The sequence below is a fragment of the Pongo pygmaeus genome, chromosome 1, assembly GCF_028885625.2.
Source record: "Pongo pygmaeus isolate AG05252 chromosome 1, NHGRI_mPonPyg2-v2.0_pri, whole genome shotgun sequence".
Classification (NCBI taxonomy): Eukaryota; Metazoa; Chordata; class Mammalia; order Primates; family Hominidae; genus Pongo; species Pongo pygmaeus.
This window is the reverse complement of record NC_072373.2, coordinates 45,151,195-45,176,878: the sequence shown is the minus strand read 5'-3', so window position 1 is coordinate 45,176,878 and position 25,684 is coordinate 45,151,195. Positions and strand designations below refer to the sequence as shown.

General features: G+C 46.7%; 1 protein-coding gene across 4 annotated transcripts in view; it reads right to left on the bottom strand.

The window, feature by feature from the left end:
• Positions 1 to 25,382, bottom strand: part of PLEKHA6 (pleckstrin homology domain containing A6) — an 88,553-nt gene extending 63,171 nt beyond the window's left edge. The window contains exon 1 of one of the 4 annotated variants that reach the window (XM_054479133.2): positions 25,080 to 25,382. In XM_054479133.2, the coding sequence (XP_054335108.1) occupies positions 25,080 to 25,306 (227 nt within the window). In that variant the 5' untranslated portion in view covers positions 25,307 to 25,382. The remainder of the gene's footprint in view (positions 1 to 25,079) is intronic. The other 3 variants (XM_054479125.2, XM_063646900.1, XM_054479147.2) reach the window with 3 other exon arrangements.
• Between the last annotated feature and the right edge of the window lie 302 nt (positions 25,383 to 25,684).

Sequence of the window (25,684 nt, the reverse complement as noted above, 5' to 3'; positions counted from 1 at the left end):
GTGTGTGTGCATGAGAGAAAACATGGATACTATACAGGGGAACTTCATTCTGACCTCCCACCCTAGCTTGGTTCATCTTTAAACTGGTTGTTTTACTTTAGGGAATTCCATCTGTCTGCTGAAAAATGAAGACAACCAGAGTAGATAGCATAACTCTGCCAGTGATTCAAATACTGAAGCTCTTCCATGTTGGTAGGTGAAAAGCTGCTCCCCCAAGTCCCTCGAGTGTCCCTGCCCCACCTCCGGGCCAGGGTCTGAGACCTCCTCACATCTCCATGACCCAGAGACAAAAGAGTTAATGCCTGGCACCACAGGGCCCTCCAAGACTCCAGGCCAGCATCCTTTCTGGTTGATGAATTATTGAATATCATTCCCGGGTACAGCCAGACCTTAACTGCCTCAACACTGAAGTGTCTTCCAATTGTGGAGAACTGTGATTCTACCACCCAGAAGCTGCCGTGGGCAGGCTGGGAGACACTTTCTCCTTCACCCTGACCCAACTTGGAGAACTGGGGCAATCCAGCTCCCTGGAGCTCCTCCTTGTGCTGTGTGCTCTTGTTCCCTTCTAAAGAGAGGGGGAATTCAAAGGAGAACCAGCTGCCTACAGCTCTGGGTTTTCCTCCTCTCAGCCTTTCCTCAGTAGCTAAGCCAGACAGAAGCAGAGAAAAAAGGACCCAGCCCCCTCGCCTCCAAGTTGCCTTCTCCTGGCAGCCAGCAATGTGGAACGGATCCCAAGGGGTAACAGGGCAGGGCAATAATTAATTATGCCCCCCCACCACCCTGCCGCCTTCCAGCTCTGAGTTGAATCTCAAACCCCTGCCCTTCAGAGGCTGAGGCAGCCCAGCTGTCCGCCGCCGGGTATATACAAGGTCACTGAAACCATGTCTCTGCATCCCTAACTCAGCAGATCTGCTTCTGGTGTCCTAAGGAGAGCAGCGACCCCACCCTGCCCCACCCCATGAAAGGAATTTTACAAAGTGGGTGTTTGGAGAGTTATGAAGCTGGCTGATCTCCCTCCTTCCCCATCCTCAAAAGCTACCAGCGCCTTCTTGGTTCCCAATCCAGCAATTTGAGAATCAAGCTGTCTGGTATCTTAGTTTTCTCATTTTAACAGTAAAACAATGGTATTGAGTGATGCCTTGTTCAGCAGACAACACAAATCTCCCACTGGACCAGAGAGCAGAGGAAGAAAGGTTATGATGCTCTGAAGGCATATGGAACAAAGAGAAAAATAAAACTCATGCAGTCTCTGGTCCTTACACTGGGAGGGAGGCAAGGAAGGCCCATTTCAGAATCAGGGAAGCTGAGGTGCATTGTCCCAGCTATAGTGACAGGAGAGGTCAGAAAAATTTGAGTCTTGGGCTCCCTTCTTTCTGTCCCTGCGATGCACCCAATCTGAGCTCCTCATCTCTAGGAAAGCAGGAGAGAGCTTCATGGTTCAGGGGGAGATGCCAGCTTTTCAAGGTCTGCTCCAAGAACACAGTAATGAAAGCCACAAACTCTTTCACTGATAAAATCTGTGGGCTACAGGTCTGGGGACTGTGTGTGACGTGGGCTGGGAGCTACCCACAAACTTTAGTTTGACAACAGCTGCCTGGATGTAGGGGCATGGAAGGGCAGCCACGCAAACACTGTCCACAGCCTGGCCTTTATTTCTGTGCCTCTGCCCAGCACCTCACACACAGGGGAACTGAATAACTGTTTGAGTTTGATGGAGCAGCTATAGAGCAGGCCAGCAGGCTCACCACTGCTTGGAGGAGGGGGCACGTGCTGTTCCAGTTGGGATGCTGAATAGCGGCTGAAGGAGACAGGAGCTCAGCCTCAAATCCCTCTCACTGGGATCAGTGTGCACAGTGCATCTGCTTCATGCCCCCTCCTGTCCCTCCCCTCCCTACAGAGCCAGCCAGACTCTGATAAGAGTCTACAAAGCAGAAGCTTTGCCTTGGGAAGAGGAAAGCAGTAAACCAGCCAGAGCTGGAGAGCAGGAGCCTCCCGGCTGGAGGGTAGCACAGCAAGGGTTGAGGGGCAACAGCAGGCTCTAATTTAGTGCTGCTCCTCACCTGCCCAGGGAGACCCATTCTGCCTCTGGCCCCCAAGGAGGGCTCAGCTGATCTTCTCTTTCAGACTGAGAGTAATAGGGTAAGCTGGAGGCAGGTGGATTGTGGGAAATTTTGAACACCTCCTTTTGCCAGGAGCAAGGAATCGAACTTCTCCTGTACTTGGGGAGCTTGCCAAGGGCTCTGAGGGCAAAGCGATATCCCTGCACTGCTGCCTGCTGGTGGGGGATCCAAAGGGAGCCTAGGAACAAGGGCCACCCAAGGAACCAGCCAGAAAACAACTGTACCTAGGAGAGCACTTGCTGCAGACTGAGACGATCCTTTGTGAGCTCCCCTGACGCCCCTGAGAGGAAGAGGGAGATCTGGAAAGGGACTTGGAGAGTTGTGAAAAAAGCTGGCACATGATGGCAAGGAATGGACAGCGTGTGGATTGTCCTTAAGAAAAAGGGTAAGGCCGGTGGTCTCAGAGTCAGGAGTCTTGGTAACTGACCACTACTGAGTCACTGTCCCTTTCTGGGTCTCAGTTTCCCCACCTGCAACATGTAACGATAATGGAGTTGCTGGGAGGACTAAATATTTAAAACCTCTAGAAGAATGCCTGGCACATCCAGTTGTTTAGTAGTGGCTAATGTTATAATCATTAATAAAATAAGGGAATACAATAAATAGCACTATCCTAAATTTGCACCAAGTTGATAGCCACTAGCCGTATTCAATTTTGAATAATTAAAATTAAATAAAATTAAAATTTCAGTTCCTCAGTTACACTAGCCACATTTCACTGTGTCTCAAGAGCCACAGTAGCTAGTGGTTACCATATGGAACAGAATAGTCATAGGACATTCCATCATTGTAGAACATTCTATTGGACAGCACTAGGCTAGATGTTCTCTAAGCCACCTTCCAGTTCTAATGGTTTTGAATTCTATGAAATGCAATTCTAAGCCAGTGTATCCTTCCACCAGCTGATGAGCTCAGTGTCTTCAGTAAATACAAGTTCCCTCATAGACCTAAACTAAGCTAAAAAGAAAGGAAAATCTGCTGTCAACAACAAAAAGTTAAAAATCAAAAATGATATACTCCAAAGTTCACTCAGAATTAATCTGGACAATCCATTGTTTTCGTTTTTTGGGTTTTTTGTTGTTTTTGTTGTTGTTGGTTTTTTTGGTTGTTTTTGTTTTTGTTTTTGTTTTGAGACATGTTCTTGTTCTGTATCCCAGGCTGGAGTTCAGTGGTGCGATCTTGGCTCACCGCAGCCTCAGCTCCCTGAGCTCAAGCAATTCTCCCACCTCAGCCTCCCGAGTAGCTGGAACGTCAGGCACGGGCCACTACACTTGGCTAACTTGTTGTATTTTTAGTAGAGACACAGTCTCACCATGTTGGCCAGGCTCATTATTTTTAAATCACATGCATTAAGACTCCTCTGCACGGTTTGAAAGTATCATTACTAACAGCACTGGCCTCGTAAGAAACACTGGAAAAGGTCATCCAGCAGCTTAAGGAGGCTGGGAGAGAAGAGTTGGAGAAGGAAGAAGAGTTGGGGAGGAGGCTAGAGACACAGAGGACCTGTTCCTCCCTCCTGCTTTCCTTTTCCTTCCTGCATTGGCCAACCTCTAGCTAACGCTTGGGGGAGGAGGAGGAAAGGGAGGTCTTCTGTGGGCCATTTGGTCCAGAGCAGGAGGAGCTGGCATGGAGGAGGACAGGGTAGAAGAAGTACTACCAAGGACAGCAGGCTTAGGATTCTTCCTTCCCTGCACCTCCCCTTCCCCACCCAGCACTCATCCAGACCTGGATCCTACGGAAATCACAGGAAAACAACCTGTTGATAAGCAAACATCACAAGAAGCAGGTGCCAGAGAGCATCCACTGATAACCGGGGCTTACAGAGGGGAGGGAAGACAATCTCAGAGGAACAGAAGAGGTGCTCCTAGGCTTAGACCTAGCCTAGAGAACCTGCTGGCTATAGCCCAGATAAGGAAAAGAGAGGGCCTGAGAAGGAAGGCAGGGAGGCAGTCAGACAAGGGACACTGCTGTTCCCACCCCTGTCCTGCCACGCAGCAGCCGTGAAGAAAGACTGGGCATGGAGGCTGTGACAAGGAGGAACAGAGTGCTCTGGGAGGGGAACAGAGAGGAGGAAAGGGAAAGGGATGCAGCACAGGTGCCGGCCAGGACAGAAGTCAGCCTCCATAAGTGACACCTGAGTAACAGGTGAGCCTGCCTACACCTGTTGGAGTATATGAGCAACTATTCTGCACCTGCAACTTCTGGCTGGGCCTGGAAATAGGACCAGCTGCACAATTTGCAGGGCCCCTTGTGCAAAACTTAAGGATTTCAAGACAGCAATAGCAGAGCATTAAACCAAGCATGTGGGGCAACTGCACAGGTTGCATGAAGCCCCCCTGCCTGGGAATAACAATCCCAGTATACTTCTCCTGGGAGTGTAGGGATAGAAGTTGGCTAGTCGCATTTGTGGCTGACTCTCAATATGAGGCAGAACACAAGTATCCCTGTTCCTCTCCTATACTCTACTTCCCCCTCTTTCTTGGCCTCAAATGCCCAGAACCTTGGCTGCTTCTGCTCTCGCCCTGCTGGGTCTAGTGGCTGGCACCTTCCCCCTATTGTGCCCGGTTTCTGTTTGCCCATGGGCAGCCCAGCCAGAGGAAGCACCACAGCTGAAAGCCACCAGGGGGTTGGGTTTACCTTATCGCTCGAATCTGCTTTCAAAACTGGCACAGGGAGCACCCTGTTCCCACCCAATAGGCTCTCCAGGGCCCCAAGTTCCTCCCTAGGTTCAACCTAGCATCACTATGTCATCGAATCTCTTTCCTCCCAAGAAAGAGGCAAGGGAACAAAAGGGCTCCTAGCTGGGGGCGGGAGGAGGGTAAAGTAAGCACTTCCTTTTTGGTGGCAGTCTCCCTTTTTTTTTTTTTTTAATCACGTGGGCATTCATGAGTACACACACAGAAAGATAGCATCAGCTGAGAAAAGCCAGTGCGTCCACCTCCTCCTCCAAGCCAAGGAATTCTTGTCCACACCCCCTCCACAAAACTGTCATTAGAAGGTGCCAGGGTCAAAGAGCACAAATGTTTTGGAGGTTGAAGGGATGAGGGACCTGAAGGGGAAGTTGAGGGAATGGGGGCAACAGAAATCTAAATGCAAAAGGTTGGTTCTCTTTCTCCCTGGATTTCAGTTTTGCTCTCATCTGACAACCTTGTCTTAATGAGTGAAGAGTTCTCCCTGCAACTCTCTGCACCCACCCCCGCCAGGTTCTGTCTTACCCTACATCTCACCACACCTGACTCTGCTAAGTGAAAGGATAAAACCAGGAGCACGGCCATGCCAGTCTCCTGTGGCTCTGTCCCCTCCACCTTCCTCCCGTGGCCCCATCCAGGAAATCAGCCCACAAGAGAGGCCGACGCTGCTTCTGACCAGAGCTACCGAGCGCCTCTCTGGAGACAATGGCTCAGAGAGAAGGAGGAAGAGTAGCAGCTCCAGCTTTGTGTTCAGGGTGGCCACACGAAACCATTGTCTTGATATCAGGACAGACAATGGTTTGTATCTCTGGCTTCTGCGCTGAGTAGTTCACTCCCTTGGACTAAGATAATTTTAAAGATTGCCTTCTAATAAATAGTAATGATACTGGAATCTGGCCTCAAGCTGAGAATTTGTATCTGGTTGTAACAAAAGCCCACTCTAGCTGATGGAATGGGTATATCCAGGCTTCCTTTTCTGTTCCAGAGCCACCCAGACAAACATAGACCAGACAGATAACCACTTACTCACCGGCTCTTCTTTGCTGTTCTCTCTGCTGCCTCTAGCCCTGACTCCTTTCACACTGAGGAATAGGGAGAAGGTTTTCCTTTAATACTCACCAGGTCCCTGGTGGGTAGCAATCATTAACAGCCACACATGCTGGCTGGCCTTAACCCCTTCAGTGCTGGGTTGCCTCAGCCAGCCAGAGCTGGCTGATGGACAGTCCTGTCCCTTCTACTCTGCCCTGAGAAAGTAGCAACTCCCACGTTGATGCCATCCACCTGAGTAATGCTGCCGCCTCCCATGTGGAGAAGGAGAGCCCTCTAGTCCCACCCAGGCCGCCCCGCCTGATTGGAGCACACTCGCAACCTGAGGCTCTTGGCTTTGGCACCATGCCCAATTGGATGAGCCCGCATTATGAAATATTTGCCTGGCGGGCCAATAGAGGCGCTGGGATCTGGGGGAGGGATGATATTGTCATTTATTCCTGGAGGAAGGAGAGCAGACAAAGTCACAGCATCCCTAGCCCTGGGATGGGAAGCAGTGGGAAGGTGGTCTTCAGATCCATGGAACTGCCTCTAACTGCTCTGTCCAGGTAGAGTGAACTAATTCTTGAAGTTTTCTAAGCAATTTGAGCCTGGCTGTTCAGCTAGAGGGTTTGTTTTTATTTTTATTTTTTTACCTTAATATCTCTTTGCCCCACTCAGAAGTTTGGAGAGCAGAACTAGAAATTATAATAGAAATTAAGAGGACAAACACATCGTCAGTCAAAGAATTGCTTCTATCTGCATAAACTATGCAACCACAGGTATTGTTTATAGTTCAAAGTTGCAGAAATTATTTTAGCGTCTTTGAAGGATACAGATGAAAGGTGAGCAAGAACAAGAAGAGATAAATTCCCTCTTTATCCTTTAAAAATAGGCAACTGATTTGGGGGAAATCTAAAAGTATCTACAAGTAGGACACATGCAAATCTATGCAGATGAGTGCAAATGAGCAGCGCCAGGCTTGTGAGAGTAAGTCCTTGCCAGGATTTTCCTCGTTTGAGGAAGAAATTAGGTAGTCTCTAAACCCCATATCAGAGCATCTCACTAGAGCATAAGGAACTCAATAAGCCTATATTTATTGAGCATTTACTCCATATGAAACAGAGTGCCTTTAAGTACAGCCCAGTAGGATTTTTCTTTTTTACCACGATCATAAATGGGATATACAGAGAATACAAGTTCCCTCTCCCTACACACCCACAATTAATAGCCCCTTCTCCTTTCAGGCCCCGGAGGAATGATTTGGCTACTCCTCCTCTTGACAGCCCCGATTTAGTAGCTGGCACCTCCTCCTTATCACCCCTGGTTCCTGTTTGCCTATCAGTAGCCCAGCCACTGTGGCTCAGGACCCTGCTTTAAACCTGCCAGGGGGCCTTATCTTATCTCCTGGGCTGCCTTCCTAGCAGCCCGGGGGGGTGGCTGGCTGGCCGGGTTCCTTAAAGGGGCTGCACTGCATTTCCACTTGCTCTATTCACCCTCAAGAGTACCCCAGAGATCTGGAGGTGTTCTACTTGTGCAGGGTCAGAATTTACTATACCACCCCTCCTTCCCATCCTTTACAGTCACAGCTACTATAGGGCTGCTACTGAAATGATCTATGACTTAGAACAGAAAGATGCTCATGTTTTTAGAGCCATTATAAATGTTTATCATGTCATGCAAATGCCCTGCCCCTTGATATTTTCAGGTTCCTGCTCTTTTAAATTCAATTTTCAAAGCAAGGGAGGAGAGGCTCAGGATACAAAGTCTATATAGAAAAATCAGTTGTATTTCTATATACTGGCAACAAACAATGAAAAAAGGAAATTTTAAAACACCATTTATAACAGCGTAAAATTAAGGGATACACCTATACACTGAAAACTATAAAACATTGCTGAAAGAAGTTAAATAAAATCCAAATAAAAGGAGAAAAATACTGTTTTCATGGATCAGGAGACTCGATATTGTTAAATTGTCAACTCTCCCCATATTTTTCTATGGATACAACACAGTCCCAACCAAAACCCTAGCAGATCTTTGTAAAGTTGACAAGCTGATTCTAACATTCACATGGAAATTCAAAGGATCCAGAATACCCAAAAGCTTTGAAAAAGAAGAATAGGTTTGGAGGATTTATACTACCTAACTTCAAGACTTACTATAAAGCTACAGTTATCAAGACAATGTAGTGTTGGCATAAAGACACATGTATAGATAAATGGAACAGAGTAGAGAGTTCAGAAATAAATCTACACATTTTGGTCAACTGGTTTTTGACAAAGGTATAAAGTCAATGCAAAGGAGAATGACAGCCTTTTCAATACATGGTGCCGTAAAACACCATGTATGAAAACAAACAAACAAACAACCTTGACCCTATCATTAAAAAATTAACTCAAAATGGACCATAGACATAAATGAAAGAGCTAAAACTACAAGGTTTCCAGAAGAAAACACAGGAGAAAATCTTAGTGACTTTGCATTTGGCAAAGATGTCTTTAAAATGACAAAAAACACACCATCAAGAAAAATCAATAAATTGAACTTCATCACAATTTAAGTTTGCTCTTCAAAAGACACTGTTACAGGCCAGGCACAGTGGCTCATGCCTGTAATCCCAGCACTTTCGGATGCCAAGGTGGGGAGATCACTTGAGGTCAGGAGTTCGAGACCAGCCCGGCCAACATAGTGAAATCCCGTCTCTACTAAAAATACAAAAATTAGCCAGGCATGGTGGCGTGCACCTGTAATCCCAGCTACTCAGGAGGCTGAGTCAGAGAATCACTTGAACCCAGGAGGGGGAGGTTGCAGTGAGCCAAGATCGCATCACTGCATACCAGCGTGGGTGACAGAGTGAGACCCTATCTCAAAAAAAAAAAAAAAAGACATGGTTACGAAAATGAAAAAGTAAGCCATAAACAGAGAGAAAATATTTGCAAAATATATAATGGACATAGGATTTTTATCTAGAACCTATGAAGAACTCTCACAACTTAGTATTAAGATAGCAAACAATACCAAAGTCATACACATGTCAAATAAGGTACATGAAAAGACAACATCATTAGCCATTAGAGAAATGCAAATTGAAACTACTATGAGCTATCTCTACCCACACCCACTAGAATAGCTAAAATTAAAAGACTAACCATACCAAGTGCTGGCAAAAATGTAGAGGAACTGGAACGCTCATATACTGCTGGTGAGAATATAAATGGTACATCCTGCTTTAGAAAACAGTTTCCCAGTTTCTTAAAGAGTTTAAACATCCATGCACCATGCAACCCATTGACTTCACTCCTAGGCGTTTACCCAAAAAAAAGGAAAGCATATGTCCACACAATGACTTGTAGACAGATGTTCACAGCAGCTTTATTTGTGACAGCCCCAAACTACGAACAACTCAAATGTCCATGAACACCTGGGTACAACATATGTGTTACATGCATACAACAGAGTACTACTCAGCAATAAAAAGAAATGAATTATTGAAATATGCAACATAATGGATGAATCTTAAAATATTTATATGGAATAAAAGGAGCCAGGCTTTCCTGAAATAAAAGTATATACTCTATGATTCCATTATATAAAATTCTTAAAAATGCAAACTAATCTATAGTGACAGAAAGCAGACTGGTGGTTGCCTGGGGCCAAGGTGGAGGGAGGGATTACAAAGAGGCAGGAAGAAACTGGGGAGTGATGGATATATGTTAATTTTCTCAACTGTGGTTATGGTTTCACAAAATGCACCTAATTTTACCCTTTAAATATATACAATTTATAATATACCTCAATAAATCTATAAAAAAGAAAAGCCTTCAATTGAGACATTAAAACAACGACTGCTATTATTGGGCACACCCATTCTGTTTCACATGGTGATGGAATGAGGGTGGGAATGGGCATGGTTTCCTACTGACCTGCTTTAGTCTGACAGAAATGCTGGTTACAGGCAGAGATGAACATGGGTCCTGGATCCGCCTTTACTCTTCTCGTGGATTTAGATCAAATAATGCAGCAGACCTGAATACGGTCTTAATCAAAATAAAGGATTATTTGTTCTATGACAGAAGGGAAAATATCAGATAAAATCCTTTACGGTTCACAAAGCACTGTCATCATTATCTCATTTGGTTCTTTTATGGTCTTATGAGGTGAGCAGAAAAGTGTTAGTACCACCCTCATTTTACAAAACAAAATCCCTGAAGCTGGAAGTTTGGCTGAGATAACCCACCTCATATACTTGAGGCAAGGCTAACCTCGGGGTCTGTTAACCTCAGTCTGAAGCTCTTTCCTCAGGGCCACAAGGAGCTGCCCCGGCCTGGCTGATGCCTGCCTATGTCCCTCACCCTGGCTGATGCCCGCCTGTGTCCCTCAACCTGGCTGATGCCCACCTATGTCCCTCACCCTGGCTGATGCCCGCCTGTGTCCCTCAACCTGGCTGATGCCCGCCTGTGTCCCTCACCGTGGCTGATGCCCACCTGTGTCCCTCGCCCTGGCTGATGCCCCCCATTTCCCTCGCCCTGGCTGACGCCCACCTGTGTCTCTCGCCCTGGCTTGGTCTTTGCGGTGCTCACCCAGCACTGGGTGGATGCTCCTGGAGCATGCCAGTGGCAGCACCTGAGGGGCTCCTGGGATGGGTGGAAACAGGGTCAGGACAGGTCAACTAAGGGGAGCACTGCAAGACAGGGAAGACTGATAGAAATGAGGGATGCAAAGTCTAATTAGATCACACATTTGATGTGAAGAGGGGGAATAAAAAACAACCAAACACCACTCCCAGGGCGGAAGTCTGGAGGTTGTGGAAGCAGCTGGAAGCTGTTAGAGAGCTCCCGGCCAGACACACGGCTGTGTTCCAGGCCCCTGTACCCCTCCCCTCCTGCCTCTTCTCTCTGTCCCCTAACCTTCCTCCTCCTGGCATGGAGCCCCACCTCTCTCCCCCAACTTGTTCTGAGGGTGGGATGACTGGGAGAGGGAGCAAGCTCATCCTGTGGGAGTGGGGGAGGGAGCACAAAGTTTAAGGGGCATCCAAAAACTCAGTAATCAGACTTTTTTTTTTTTCTTTGAGATGGAGTCTCACTCTGTCACCCAGGCTGCAGTGCAGTGGCGCGATCTTGGCTCATTGCAACCTCTGCCTCCCAGGTTCAAGCGATTATCCTGCCTCAGTCTCCCAAGTAGCTGGGACTACAGGCATGTGCCACCACACCCAGCTAATATTTGTATTTTCAGTAGAGATGGGGTTTCACCGTGTTAGCCAGGCTGGTCTCGAACTCCTGGCCTCAGGTGATCCGCCCGCCTTGGCCTCCAAAAGTGCTGGGATTACAAGCATGAGCCACCGCGCCCGGCCAATCAAGACTTATTTTAATGCGATATTTTTTAAATAAAAATTAACATTAAAAACCCATGATGAATGAAATACCAACATTTCAAATAAAGACAGGACCAGTATCACTGGAATTTCCCTTTTGCCTCAGCCTCCAATTTGGCTTAAAGTGGCACTGTTTTGGATCCTGTCTTTATTTCAAATGTTACTATTTTGTTCTTCATGAAATGTTTGCATTGATTTTGATTTTAAAATTATTGCATTGAAATGTTATTTATATTGACTACTGAGTTTTTTGGCACCCTCTTACATTTTGCACCTAAGGGGAGTGTATTAATCGCCTTACTCTAGTCAGCCCTGCTCAGGGATGAGGAATGACAGGACAATGCTCAGGAAGTCCCAGAGAGGATCCTGTGCTCTTTAAGAAAACTTCAATGCATGAACATGGAGAAAGGCTGAGGGACTTTCCAGACTGAGAGGAAGGAGACATGATCTTGAATTGGATTCTAATGACATTATTAGGACAACTGGTGAAATTTCAGTATGGCCTGTATATTAGATAATAGAATTGTATTGATGTTATTAAGTTTCCTGAGTCTGTTAATTGTACTGTGGTTATGCAAGATAATGTCCTTGTTTTTAAAAGGAAAAAGAGAAGATGAAGAAAGAGTGGCCAGAGGGTGACAGCTGCTTGACAGCTGCATTAAGCCAAACACCCTTCTCTCTCTCCAGCCTGTCTCTCCTCCAATTCCAGGCGATCCCAGGAGGATACCGAGGAAGTGGTGATGGCAGAAAATCTTGTCCAGAAGATAAGGTACTGGAGGGCTGGTTGGACATTTCTTCTTGAAATAAGAATTAACCTTGAATTCCCAAATTACCCTTCACCCTCCCAGGAAAACTTGACAACTAGCACAGAAAGAAGAAGGAAATTAACACCTACCCAAGCCATGATGCTAGCGAATTCTCTGCTTAACCCCCAGAGATAGGTATTGCTGTCCTGCTGTTGCAGATGAAGAACCTGAGAGGTCAGGTTATTAGCCCAAGGCTACACAGTTAGGAAGTGAGAGAACTGGGATTAGAGCCCAGGACACAGCCCAAAGCCAGCTTTCTTCCCACTTCATGTTAGTTGTGCAACTTGAAATTCCCTTCTCATGCATCATCCTACCAGCTAATCCTTTCGTTTATTTTTATTGAGTTGAATCCGCATTAGCCTTGAGATTTTTGGCTCTGGAGTCAGACTGCCCCAGTTCCAATCCTGGCTCCACCAGTTACTACCTAAGGGACTCTGGGTGAGAAACTTAACCTCTCTGTGCTTTCATTCCCCCATCTGTGAAAAGGGGATAATATACAGACCTTCTTCATGGGTTCATCATAGGAGTAAATAAGATTATACCCATAAAAAATTTATGAAAGGTTCTGGCACTTAGTAAATGTTCAATAAATGCCAATAATCATTATTATCTGTCTGCATCTGCCTTGGACTATTTATCCTTAGGAGACAGTGGCTCAATCTTGACTATAAAACCCCTTACCACTTTGACACATACAGATGGATGCTTAATAATTTGTTCCTAAAGAAGTTATCCATCAAGATAGTACCCTCTCCCCTGTACTTAGGAGCCAGAACAATTAACACCTGAGAATCTCAAATGTGAGGGAGGTCTGTTCCTAGTGTAGTTTGAACTGGGAGGCGGGCTTTTGTGTGTGTGTCATGGTTGAAAGCAAGTCCATTCTAAGGGTCAACATTACTGGACAGAAATAATTGACTAAGAAGACCCAGTTCTAGGCCAGGCACATTGGCTCATGCCTATAATCCCAGCACTTTGGGAGGCCAAGGTGGGTGGATTACCTGAGGTCTGGAGTTCAAGTACAGCCTGGCCAACATAATGAAACCCTGTTTCTAGTAAAAATACAAAAAGTAACCAGGTGTGGTGGCACACGCCTGTAGTCCCAGCTACTCGGGAGGTTGAGGCAGGAGGATCGCTTGAATCCGGGAGGCAGAGGTTGCAGTGAGCTGAGATCATGCTACTGCACTCTAGCCTGGGTGACAGAGGGAGATGCCATCTCAAAAAAAACAAACAAACAACAAAAAAACAATTCTAGTGCTTATGCTGCTACCCAGCTGCATAAGGTGTGTAGCAAGTCCTTGTTCCCTTGGGGCCCACTGGACCTGAGAAAGGGAATCTCATTGCCCCTAGAACAAATGATAGGACAAAAGAGCTGCTCATCCTGAGCACCTTTGGTTTTTCAGGGAAGCGCTCATTCCAAAGGCTGACTGCTCATCTGAAACCCTCACCCCATTTTAGAGGCTTAGATTCAGCTGGGGAGGACCCACAGCCCGAGAAGGAAAACAAACCAACAGATTATGCTTCTAGGTGGCCAGAGCAGGCCAGGCCAAGGGCAGGGTGACCAAAGGTCAAGCAGCAGTCAGCTGAGCCAACACGAGCCTCCTGTGACAAAGCCAGAGCCAGAGCAGTGCAATTTTCTAACTATAAACGGAAACTCAAGAAGCTCCAAACCACACACACGCATGTGGGAAGATGAGGGTAAGGCACAGAAGCTACGGGGTGCACGCGCACAGAGGAAGGGGCTTCATGACGTGCAGGCAGGGGACCAAGGAAGGGCATATGTGTCAGTGTCATGGATGCAGCAACAGATCTGGGTTTCTGGGGGCCTGGAGCTTATACAATTTGTGGTGGGAGGTGCGTGGTCCTCATTAAGGAAAAGACTATAGGTACAAATTTGTGTGTTAGATATGGCCTTGGAAGGGGCCAGTGCAAGTGCATCCCCCTCCCCATGTGGATTTCTGAACACTGGTGCACACTCACATGCGTGTGTTTCGTGGCCTCCTGGTTCCTGTCTCAGCACTATTTCTCTTTCCTCTCACACAGTGCTTTGCCTGTTTTTTTTTTTTAATGGTAGAGAGCATGAATTAAAGCCCCCAAATCTTGGAATTAAATTCCTCTCCAACACATGTGATGGGCATTTAGATTTTGCATGCCTTCCCCTACCCTCCTCCAATGCCCTGCACCATCATCACTATCTACCAGGGCAGAGTCCCTCCCCACTCCCCTACTCACTTTGCTGTGGGTAGCCCCACCTTCCCCAAAGGGCATTGCAGCAGCCCTCCAAGCTGCCAGAAAGGGTGAAACCACAGCTCTCCCCAGCTGCCTGGCCCCTTGCATTCCAGCCCTGCGCCCAGAGTTTGACCTTCTCTGTGGCTGGCTGCAGATGTGCTCTGTGTTACAGAAATAGTCCAGCTCCTGAGCCCCTCCAGGCCTCCCTCTGCTTCACTCAGAGACACCCCCACCTCACTGGCTCCAAAAGAGTCAGGCAGGATCAGAGAGAAGTGCTCCGTTCTCCAGCCTCCTCCCACACACTACTCAGAGCAGAGAGTGGGGCCTGCCTGTTCCCCTCCTTCTCCTTCCAGCCTCAGTACTCTGTGTCTGCAGAGAGCGTGGACGGAAATGAGAGGTTTGAGGCATCACAGAGTGAAGGGGATCAGAAAGAAAAAGCCTGCAGCACCATGGAAAGCTTATCCAATTTGACCTGAAGAAAGGAGGTCAGATTTAGGAACATGGCTATTACCACCATAACCAGAGAGCCACCGTACCCATTCCTGCAGATTTCTTTTTTTCAACTACCAGCTCCATGGAGAGAGAAAGGAAAAGAATTTAGTGACAAGGGTAGAGATAAAGTCCGAATCAGATGGAGAAAGTCACTAACTAACATATCCTTCTTCCTAGAAAGAAAAATCTCCTGGCTCTAACATTTGTCTTTGATGTGACATTTAACTCCTAAACACTACCTTCTGGTAGGAAAATACATGGATACATGGAGTGTCTAAATGTAAATTTCTCTTGTTGGAAAGTCTCAAGACAAAGACTAATCCTTGTCCCCCTTTAATTTTCCTCTTTCCAACAAGAAATTCTACTGGGTGTAAGGCACTGGGCCTTAGCACATGGCTACAAAGGACAAAGTTGCTGTCCTGGAGGAGTTGATATCAGGTGGTGTTTTCTCCTGTTCACCTGGGGTAGAACTGTTTGGTTCCCCAATTGGTCAGAGAGAAAAGGAAGGATGGCTGGGAAGCCACAATGCCTGGATTTGAATCCTGATTCTACTCCATACTAGCAATGGGACTTTGGACAAGTTATTCAATCTCTCTATGACTCAGTTTCCTCATTGGCAACATGGGGGGTGGGTAACAGTTTCTACTTCATAGGATTTATTGTGAGGATTACGTGACTTAATTTACATAAAATGCTTAAAATGATGCCTGTTATGCGTTCGTGGTTATCATTGTCTCAACACCCCAGCTTGTGGAACCACCAGAAACACAGGAACTGAAATTCAGTCCCCTCTACATTGCTAACTATTAGCTGTTTCTTATCAGAGATCCAAAAGGATTTAGGGTTTTTTGCAGGTTTTGGTTGCCCAACCTCCACAAGGTCCATCAATGTGAGTGATAGAGGGAAGACGGCATCTTGGTCTAGGACCCCTTTGCTGTCCTCCCCCTACTCCTCATATCTCTCTCCCTTGACTTGCCTGAACCTCCACACCTCTCTCATGGTTCACAGTTGGCTCTGGTCCCATGGAGCCAGTAGTTGGAAAAGAAGAATCTGGAGGAGTGCTCTTGGGCATTTCCACAAGTAGTCAGACATGTGTCTCTTCTCCTCAGGGGTTCATTTCGATGAAGAGCAGCAGCCAGTCAAAAATGCTTCCAAATCCCATAGAGCCTGGCCCAAGCCCTTGTCTTCTCATGCAAAAATAGTTTCATATTCACTAATTCAATCCTAACCTAAGCAAGATGGTGGGCCTGAGTCTTCCTTGTGAGCCCCAGATGGAATGAGGGACAATGGATGGATTCAGTTACATCATGAAAGACAGAATTTAGAAACAATGAGCTTTCCAACGTGAGACTTTTCAATGTTGACTCCCTAGTGTCAAATGGAACAATCAAATCATTTATGAAAGACTTACTAAAAGGATAGAGTGGTACCTGAGGAGGGGTCGGGGACTGAATGGCCTTCAAGGTCTAGGTTCCGGATCTTTTCTGCACATGGGGAATGGCAATGACACATAGCCATGCCCCAGGTTCCGTCAGTCAGACTACCCTGCTCCTTGCTAGGCCTTGCCCGTCCTCATGCCAGGCAGGAGAAGAGCCAAGCAAGAGGAGTCGGGGTGTGTAAACTCTCTAGGCCAGACTCCCCTAGGCTTAGAGGTCCAAGAAGGGCTAATGTGCAACAGAAAGTACTAACCCCTTTCTAGAAACTGGCCCCATCCGTAGATCCATGGTTAAGGAAATAACCATGTGCCTAAACCCTACCCACTCTTGTGGTTACATGGGGTAGCCACCTGATCTCAGCTCAGCCAAAATCCCTCCCCAGGGATGGGAACTGAGATGGAGAGAAAAAAGAGGCCAGCCCTTCTCCAGGTGACTCTATTGGTGATGTGCACAGGAAGGAGCTGCTTTTCCATCTTTTCTTTCCTATAGACCGACCAGGAAGCTGAAAGTCCTCTCTGCAATGAGAGAAACGAATGAGCCAGCACACAGAGAGGGGCAAAGACCATATCTGTGGCATTCAGCTTCTTGCTTCTAGTCCGTTCCTGTGATCCAGCCATTTCTTTGACCTTGAGCTCTGAGAGACACCCCAGCACCCTTATAATTAAATCCCCTCTGGGGCTTAAGCTGCTTTGAGTAGTCAGTAACTTGTAACCAGAAGTCACAAATTAATCCCAGAGGAAGGGACAAGATGATTTCCGGAGGACCCAAAGTCTCCATCTAGACTTTGCACACATGGTTGGTATGTGGAAGAAAAGGAAAGCAAACAGGAGGAAGAAGGGAAAGCACTGGGAATTTTGTCTAAAGACAGCAGAAAATGGTGCTGGGAGGCTGTCACCAGCCTAGAGACCAGGCCATCTGAGAGGACAGGAAGAAAGAGGAGGGTCAGAGAAAGCAGGTGAGCTTCCTACTGCCCAGTGCAGAAGAGCTCCTGGGATGTTTAAGAGGGAGCTGGCAACAGAAGTGGGGTATGTCATATAGATGAGCTAAGGTCCATAGGGAAGGTGGCAGGGGAAGACTGCTGACCGAAGGACTCAGGGAGCTCTGAGCCGGCAGCCAGCAAGCTGACACAGCTTTGAGACATTTTCCCAGAGGACAGCCATTATTGAGGGGAGAAAACATCTTGCGTTCTTTCTCCTGCACTTTCCAAAGCAAAGTGGGTCTTCTACTGTCTTAGGACCTCACAGTTCTCTCAGGCTAAGAGGTTTAACATGCCCCCTCATGTCTTCTTTAGAAAGGCCTACTTCCCTGGCACCAATTCCATGAGCTAATGTCCCCTTTAAGAATATTTTTTGCCCCATCTGTTCTCTAGTTGGCTGGAGCAGATGTTCCTTGTTCCTATGGAAACTAACCTACCACCCTTCCTAATGGGTGTCTTCCTAGCGAAGCACAGGCCACTCCCCTGCCAGAGCAGCCGGCCCTTCTACTGCTTGGAGTTCACTGATGGCAGGCTCCTCACCACAGAGGAACACCATGGACACATGTGCCTGAATATTAAGAGTCCAGATCTTGCCTCACCTAGAGATGACCCAGAAATGGCAGCCGCCATCTGACAGTACTTAGAAGATAGAAGAGGGAGGTTATCTATGCCATTGCCCAGACAACAGACCTGGGTCCATCTTTCCAATGATGTGTTAAAAGCAGGGTGCATCTTCAGCAGATTGAATTAGCGCTTCCTTTGACTGTTTTTTCATATCACTAATGAAGACCAGAGAGACTCCCTAATTGAATTCTCCCTATTTCAAGCTGCTCATCACTCTCAAGCTTACCCAGGGCTTGTGATCCTTGAGGACAATCCTTCTCTCAAGACAGGTCCCCACTCAAGGGAACACTTCTCCAGCCAGGCAATGGGTGGGGAAGCAGGAAGCACTGTGCACTTCACTGGCTCTGTATGGGGGTTTCTTCCACTGCAGATGATGCATCTCTCACTAAATCCAACTTGACCCCATTTGTTCTTGGCTCTCACAGCCCCCACAAAGCCAGCTGGATTCTTCTTGTAAGCCACAAAGTTGACAGAACTTTAGCCTCCTCTCTTCTGAGCCATTAGCCTACTGGGATCCCAGAAGTCAATGTATAAATAAGAACAAGCCAATAAATGATCCCTATCAGATGTCCAGAAAGTACCCCCCTAATCAGAGAAGATGTCAAAGTCAGAGCTCCTTGTGCCCACCCTTGAGTCGTCTTCATTCATTCTAAAGAGGTATTACCTTGGAGGAAAAGCCTAGCTCTGCAGGCAGACAGACCTGGATTGGAATGACAGCTCAGCCCACTTATCAACTGAATGTCAATGGACAAGTTATTGATCCTCTCTAAACCCTAGCTTTCTCATCCGTAAAATGGGAAGACCAATTCCTACCTTATAAGAATATATGAGGCAATACAGAGCCACAATGCTTTCATAGCATTCCAAAATTTACAAATGTCTGAACTGAAAGTTTTGTCCTAACTGGCAGCAAAACTCAACCTGACTTGAGCATATTTAGCTGCAAACCGCGACCTGAACTGGCATGAGACTCTTTACAGCCTTTATTTATCCCACTCATGTGATGCTCTCAGTCTGGCTGCAGGATATTAATATGTTTGATTATGGAGCTGCTCCAGATCCTACCGAAGGTTTTATGTAATAAACAGTGTGTACCACTTTACCATTCTAAAATCCATAGGCCCCAAAGATTTCAGATAATGAAGCATACAGCTATACGAGCCACCTCTGTAGCTCCGGAAGACAAGAGTTTCAGCAGAGTCACTAGAGTTATTTAAGCTAAAGATGCTGACAGCCAGTCAAAGCACTTGCCTCATCACCAGTCTGGAGAGTCTCTGGGTTCCTGCAGCCTGGAGCTGGCTCCTGGGAATGCATGTTGGCATGGGACAGGGGAGAGGATTCAAAGAACAGCTCATCAGCCTACAGCAATCTGCTGCATTTCTACGCTGAATAGAGCTGGCGGAGGCAATGTGTTATTTGGTTGGACTTCAGGTATAGACATGCCCACAGAGTCCAAACACGCCACCCAAGTCCCCACCTCATTGGGCTTCCAGCCCTCTCTCCACCCTGCCACCACCCCATGGCTTCATCTGTGCCACCTACTCCCTAGGGCTGTTCCCAGGGGATAAATGACAGAGCTGTGGGGGAACCAGAGAGAAGGGGGGCTTGAGTTCATGAGGAATTGAAGGAAGGAATTCCAACTGTGAGGGGGATGATGATGATGATGGGACATTAGGGTAAGAAACAAACATATCAACACACAGCCGAACAGGTTTGGCATGTTTCTCCTGATGCCGTTTCATGGCCTCAGGAGGCTTTTAAAATGGGAAACCAGCCCTGGTCAGTAACAGTGAAAAATGTTGGGCAATTCTCAGATCTCTTGGCTCTAGTCATACATTTTAGGGACTTACTGATGATTATTATGGACTCAACCCACTCTAAGGCACAGTCATCCAAGTGGACTTCTCAGTTCTGACCCTGGATCTGCTATCTTGAGAATACCTAGTCCATCCTGCCACCTTCAGCCACTTTTCCAACAGGCGTACGACTGTTGGGCAGTAGACCTGCAGTTCAGAAAGAGGTTGTGGATGCTTCTTTTCTTGGAGTGATAAGGTCTACATGAAATTCTTAGAAACACCCTACTGTGTATCACATGGAGACCTGAGGCATGCAGAATTAAACAAAGAGGATGGTGGCAATCAAATTCAATTCCCTCATGTTACAAATGAAGAATCTGAGGCCCAGAGAGAAGGACTGAGTTTTCCAAGACCATGAAGCAAGTTAGAGACAAAACTGGCCCTGGAGTCCAGGTATTGCTTTCCGTAATCTCACCATGATAATGAGGGGGACATCTTCAAAAGTCCAGGAATATCCTTGTTGACCTTGCATGTGCCACGTTGCCCAGGCTGGTCTTTGCATTCAGGAAAAGCCATGCTGCATGATTAACACCTTCTTCCTTCTGGCTTGAACATCTCAGAAGAGATTCTAATCTCTAAGAATGTATCTGTACTCCCTAATGCTGTGTCCCAAACTTATCCAAAGTTAAGACAAGATCCTCCTTGGGGAAAGCCTCCTTGGGGAAAGCCACCACTGGAGGGGACCAGAGGTGGGCTAAGAAAACCACTGCCAGCCAGGCACGGTGGCTCACACCTATAATACCAGCACTTTGGGAGGCTGAGGTGGGCAGATTACCTGAGGTCAGGAATTTGAGACCAGCCTGACCAACATGGAGAAACCCCATCTCTACTAAAAATACAAAATTATCCAAGCGTGGTGGTGCATGCCTGTAATCCCAGCTGCTTGGGAGGCTGAGGCAGGAGAATCGCTTGAACCCAGGAGGTGGAGGTTGTGGTGAGCCGATATCAAGCCATTGCACTCCAGCCTGGGGGACAAGAGCAAAACTCCATCTCAAAAAAAAAAAAGAAAAAGAGAAAGAAAATCACTGCCTGTCACCATCATTCATCTGCCCAACCCTAGGTGGAGCCATCAGATGAAGCACGGAGGGGTCTACCCTGCAAAAGCTCCTCAAGTGGCAGCTATCTTTAATTTACACTTCTTGGATCCTTTTCTTTCTTTCCCACCTCTGCTAGTTTGAACAGCCCCATGGTATCCATCATCAGTCACAGGTTCAGGCTTTCCTGCATCACCATTCTTAAGGGCTATGCTGCTGGACTGACCCATCACTATCTAGAAACTGTCTGGAAAAGAAAATCTCATACACCTTGGCCTGGTCTTCCAGATCAGAGCCTAATCTTCCTTTTAGTCATTTTCCCTATGCCTCTTTGCCCTGAGAAAGCTCGAGAATCTGCCACCCTCTCACCCTCTCCCCACAGTTGAACAACCTTCCTAATTTAGGAATCTTAACCACTTTCCTAGGCTAGGAGGACTCTTATTTCAGGACATTAAAATGGGATGAAAAAATCAGAAAGTTTTCTTATATAAAGAAGTCCTGGGTATCTGCTTTTAGGAAAAGGGTCCTAGAATGAACCTCAAAAAAGAGCATCTAGTTCAAGTCCTAGGGTGGTTTCAAACTGAGTTTTTCCTAAAAGCTTTTGCTCATACAAGTCTGCACACATGTGCACACCAACCATGTGTCTCAGATTCTGGCAGCTGGGGACCTGTCTGGGGTTTCCCACATATTTGTTGTAATTCCAGGTCTGAATCCTCAAAAGGTAGGAGACTCAGACACTCTAATACCCCCAGGAGCCTCCAAATTTACAAAAGCTCCAATCTATATTATTTTGGGATGCGGGGGCGGTGGTGAGACAAGAGTCTCACTCTATTGCCCAGGCTGGAGTACAGAGGCGCAATCACGGCTAACTGCAACCTCTGCCTCCTTGGCTCAAGCAATCCTCCTGCCTTAGCCTCCTGAGTAGCTGGGACTATAGGCGTGTGCCACCATGTCTGGCTAATTTTTGTATTTTTTTGTAGAGACGGGATTTCACCATGTTGCCCAGGCTTGTCTTGAACTCTTGAGCTCAAGTGATCCACCCGCCTCAGCCTCCAAAAGTGCCGGGATTACAGGTGTGAGCCACTGTGCCAGGCTTAGCCTATATTCTTGAGAGTTCAAGAAGACCCACCATTTCAAAAATTGATATCAAGATTTTTAAAATGTTCTTGACTTCAACCACCTGGTTAACAACATGTTTCTCACACTGTTCCCAAAATCCAATCCACAGATCTCCTTGGTCTTTTCCAAAGATAGAAGACGACCTCCCTCATTTCCAAAAGATGACTGTGGGAATAAGAATGGGCGAGTCCTAATCCCAAAGCCCTGCTATCTCTGCTATTCAGGACAAAGGGGAAGAGGAAGTGAGAGCACATTCCTTCACCAGGGGCCTGACCCTGGAGGTAGAAACCTCTCACAAAGTAAGAATGGAGAAAGACTCAATGTGTTTATCAGTTTATCACATTCTAAAGACCCGCAGGGAAAGATGGTAGTGACAAGATCAGAATTCAAATTTTCAGGAATCTGCCCCAAAATTGGCCTTATCAGGGACAACCAATATAAAGTTGTCAACTTTTAATTTTGCTAAATAAGGATATTTTAAAAGCCTGATTACCATCTACTCACACCATCAGCTCTGAAAAAGGACAAGCTAGTAAATATTTCAGCACATCTCCTTCCCCTAAAAGATGTCTTCTAATACATTTTGCTTTCTGAAAAAAATTGGTAAATTTTCCCTATTTTTCTTATTTTACCTTAGACTGGTGAAAACTCTTGTCACAGACCAAAACTTGGGAATCACTGGGCCAGAAGACAGCTTCATGTCCCTTTTAGCTTGAGCCTAAAAATTAAGAGAAAGATCCTACGCTTTTGGGATTCAGACCTTCTAGAAAACCTGAATAGGGCAGGTATGGAAGGGAGGGGGAAATTAATACACATACTATTCTTTACTTATATTAAAGGCACTCTGTCAATTACAAGGCACTGAACAAACATTGGTTGTTATTTTATAAAGCAGGTGTCCAGTGAGCATCTACCACCCTACTGAAATCTCTTAAATTTCTGTGAGCCCCTGAATTTTACCATATCCTTGCCTGTTCAAATAATTCAGGGAGAATAGAGAAGAAGGCAATCTACTCCAAGTCAAGAATTACCTGAGAAAAAAAGTATGCCTCTGGTGCGTGGTAGAGAGCATCAAATTGGCAACATAACATAGACATAGACCCAGTGACGCCATTTCAATTGCACGATGAGGGGGCCCAGAGAGGACTGGTTCCATACCAGGGAGCAGTTTTCCACTCTGCCTTCCCTATCACTGCTTCTTTCTCATTACTGTGATGCAGAAAGTATGGGGGATGAACAGGTAAAGGAAAGTGCGTGCATTGCTGGGCAGTGGGGTAGAGGGAGGTGCATGCAGTACTGCGGCACACTGGATTAGGAGTTGGATTCTAATCCATCCCTCCTGCTGACTAACCATAGCAGCATCTTTTGGCTCCAGTTTCCTCATCCATATTGTAGGAATATTTTTCCTGTCTTCCCTACAGGATTAAAGGTAGACTGGGAGATCCTTGAAGGCAGATCCAGTTCTTTTCCATCTCTGTACACTCAAAACCTAGCACACTGCTTAGGGAAGAAGAGGGATCAGTAAACACCTGCTAAATTGAGCTAGAATGGGAGTGTGGATATGAAAGTGCACTTGATCTGAGCTGCAAAGCACTGTACAATTGAACAAAAGGAAGAAATTATGACTCTCTTTTGGCCAAAATTATGCACAGCAGCATCTACCAAATACATAAAGATGCTATGAATTCTATTTGGAAGTAGGTGGTGACATAAATAAAATATGTTTAATGCCCATAGTTTCAAAAATAGCCAGACTGTACAACCTATTAATTATATTGCCTAATAAACGGCTGTGTGATTGCCTTCTAAATTCCACTGTACTATATGATTTCTTAGGCTTAAAATGTATTTTTGTTGCACTTTGCCCAGCCCGCATCACCTCTCATACATTTCTCCCATTATATTCAGAAGTCAGTAGGCAAATGGTGGTTTTCTCACCTATTCTGGATTATATCTCCATTGAGAGTTGAGATCCCTTGCCTGGCTGCAGCTTTGGAATGTGTCAGAGTTTAGGACTCCCTAATCCCTCTTTTTGTTCCTTTCCATCCACCCCATATTCTTTCTCTAGCTTTCTCCACCACATTCCTCCTCCAATGTATATCTCACCACCCCAAATCTGCTTTTCAAAAACCACCTCCAGCCTCTGGCTCTGTCCCATTGAGCCTGGGCCACCCACCATTCCTGCAAGATCCTGCCTCACAACATGTGCTGCCCACAGGACCAGTGACTGCTCAAATGGCAGCCAGGCCAGGCTGCCCACCCACCAGCCCCTGTATGAGGCAGTTCTCTGATCTCTGCTCCTTGCCACCAAGAAACACCACACAAACCCTAGGAAGACAGGGCCACATTCAGCCAGCCTTACCCACCATCCACCAATCACCTGTCTCGCCCAAATTTCTGCTTTCAGGCAAAATGCCAATTCCTCCTCCCCGTCTTCCAAGGCTTTGGTCTCCATCCTGCCCAATTCTGAGGCACTGAAAAGAAAGTGCGTCTGCCACTTGCCCCTCATAGCTTTGATCCCTTGGGTTGGTTCAAGCTAATTTCACATGGAGACCATGCTGGCATGTATACAGAGCTCACCTTCCCAACAGACAGCTTTACAGGTAGATTTATCAGAAATGTTCCAGGACATAAAGATAACAACAGTAGATAGATACTGGGGACTCCAAAATGGGGGAGAAACCTATCGGGTACTATATTCACTACTTCGGTGACTGGTTCAACAGAAGCCCAAACCTCAGCATTATGCAATATATCCACGTAACGAGCCTGTACATGTACACCATCCCCCACCATCTAAAATTTAAAAAAGCAAGTGTTCTAAGTACCTACAAAATCCAGGGCTTACCCTAGGGGCATCAGTCCTCTGGATACACATGGGTCTGTACTTATGTCTCTAAATGCCCTCTGCAGCCCCCTACCCCCAAGGGAGGAAATAGTCACCTTCTAGAAATTAGATACTTTCTTTAACTTTTTAATGAGAGACCCCAAGGAAGATGAACATTTATGCAATATTCTTATTTGCTAGGAGAGAAAGAAGGGGTAAATGAAAGGAAGAAGAGGCAAAAGAAAGAGGAAGAAGAGGTAAAAGATTTGCTTCCCAACTATTAACAGAAGTACCTGCACCACACACACGCTCACACACATTCACTCTCACACACTCACACTCATTCATATCTGCTTTACTGTGAAATACTGCTCTTTGCCCAACATGTGAGTTTTTCTCCCAGGTCCTCTCCACTGGAAGTTTGGCTGTCCCCAGTTCTTCCTAGCGGAGATCCCCAGGACCCTAGATTTTACCTTCCATGCTGGATGTCAGGACCCAGCTGGGAGACGCACACTGCCGACTGAGGAGTGAAGCAACACTTCTGATCGGAGAAAACTGCCAAGGGTGGTGGATGCAGCGCCCATGAGAAGGAAGGAGACAGGGAGAGAGCCTGGGATTCCAGAATTCCCCCAGCCTTCCAGGAAGACTCTGGTGTCAGCTCTCTCCTTGCTCCAGCGCTAACTGAAAACCTAAGGAACATCTCCCAATAAAGCTGGCTCTGAAATCTGAAACTGCAGGTTGGCCGAGTCCTATATAAACACACTCACACCCCCAGTTCCTCGGGTCTGATGGCTTACCCGCCCTCGCATTCCCCTCACTCCCCACCCCGCCTGCTCCTTGGAAACATCAGACAGCCCTCTAGCTGCAGCTCCTCCTGAAACCCTAAGCTGAGCTAGCCCAGCGGAGCTGAGCCCAGAGGTGCAGGCACTGGGTGAGAGCCCTGCCAGGTGCTCTCCTCTGTCTCTCCAGCCCCAACCCCTCCAGCAGTTCAAGTCCAGGTGCTTAAGTGGCACTCAGGATCGAGGCAATAAGGGCAACAGGCAAGTCTGCAGCTTAAGAGCAGAGATTTTGAGACTAT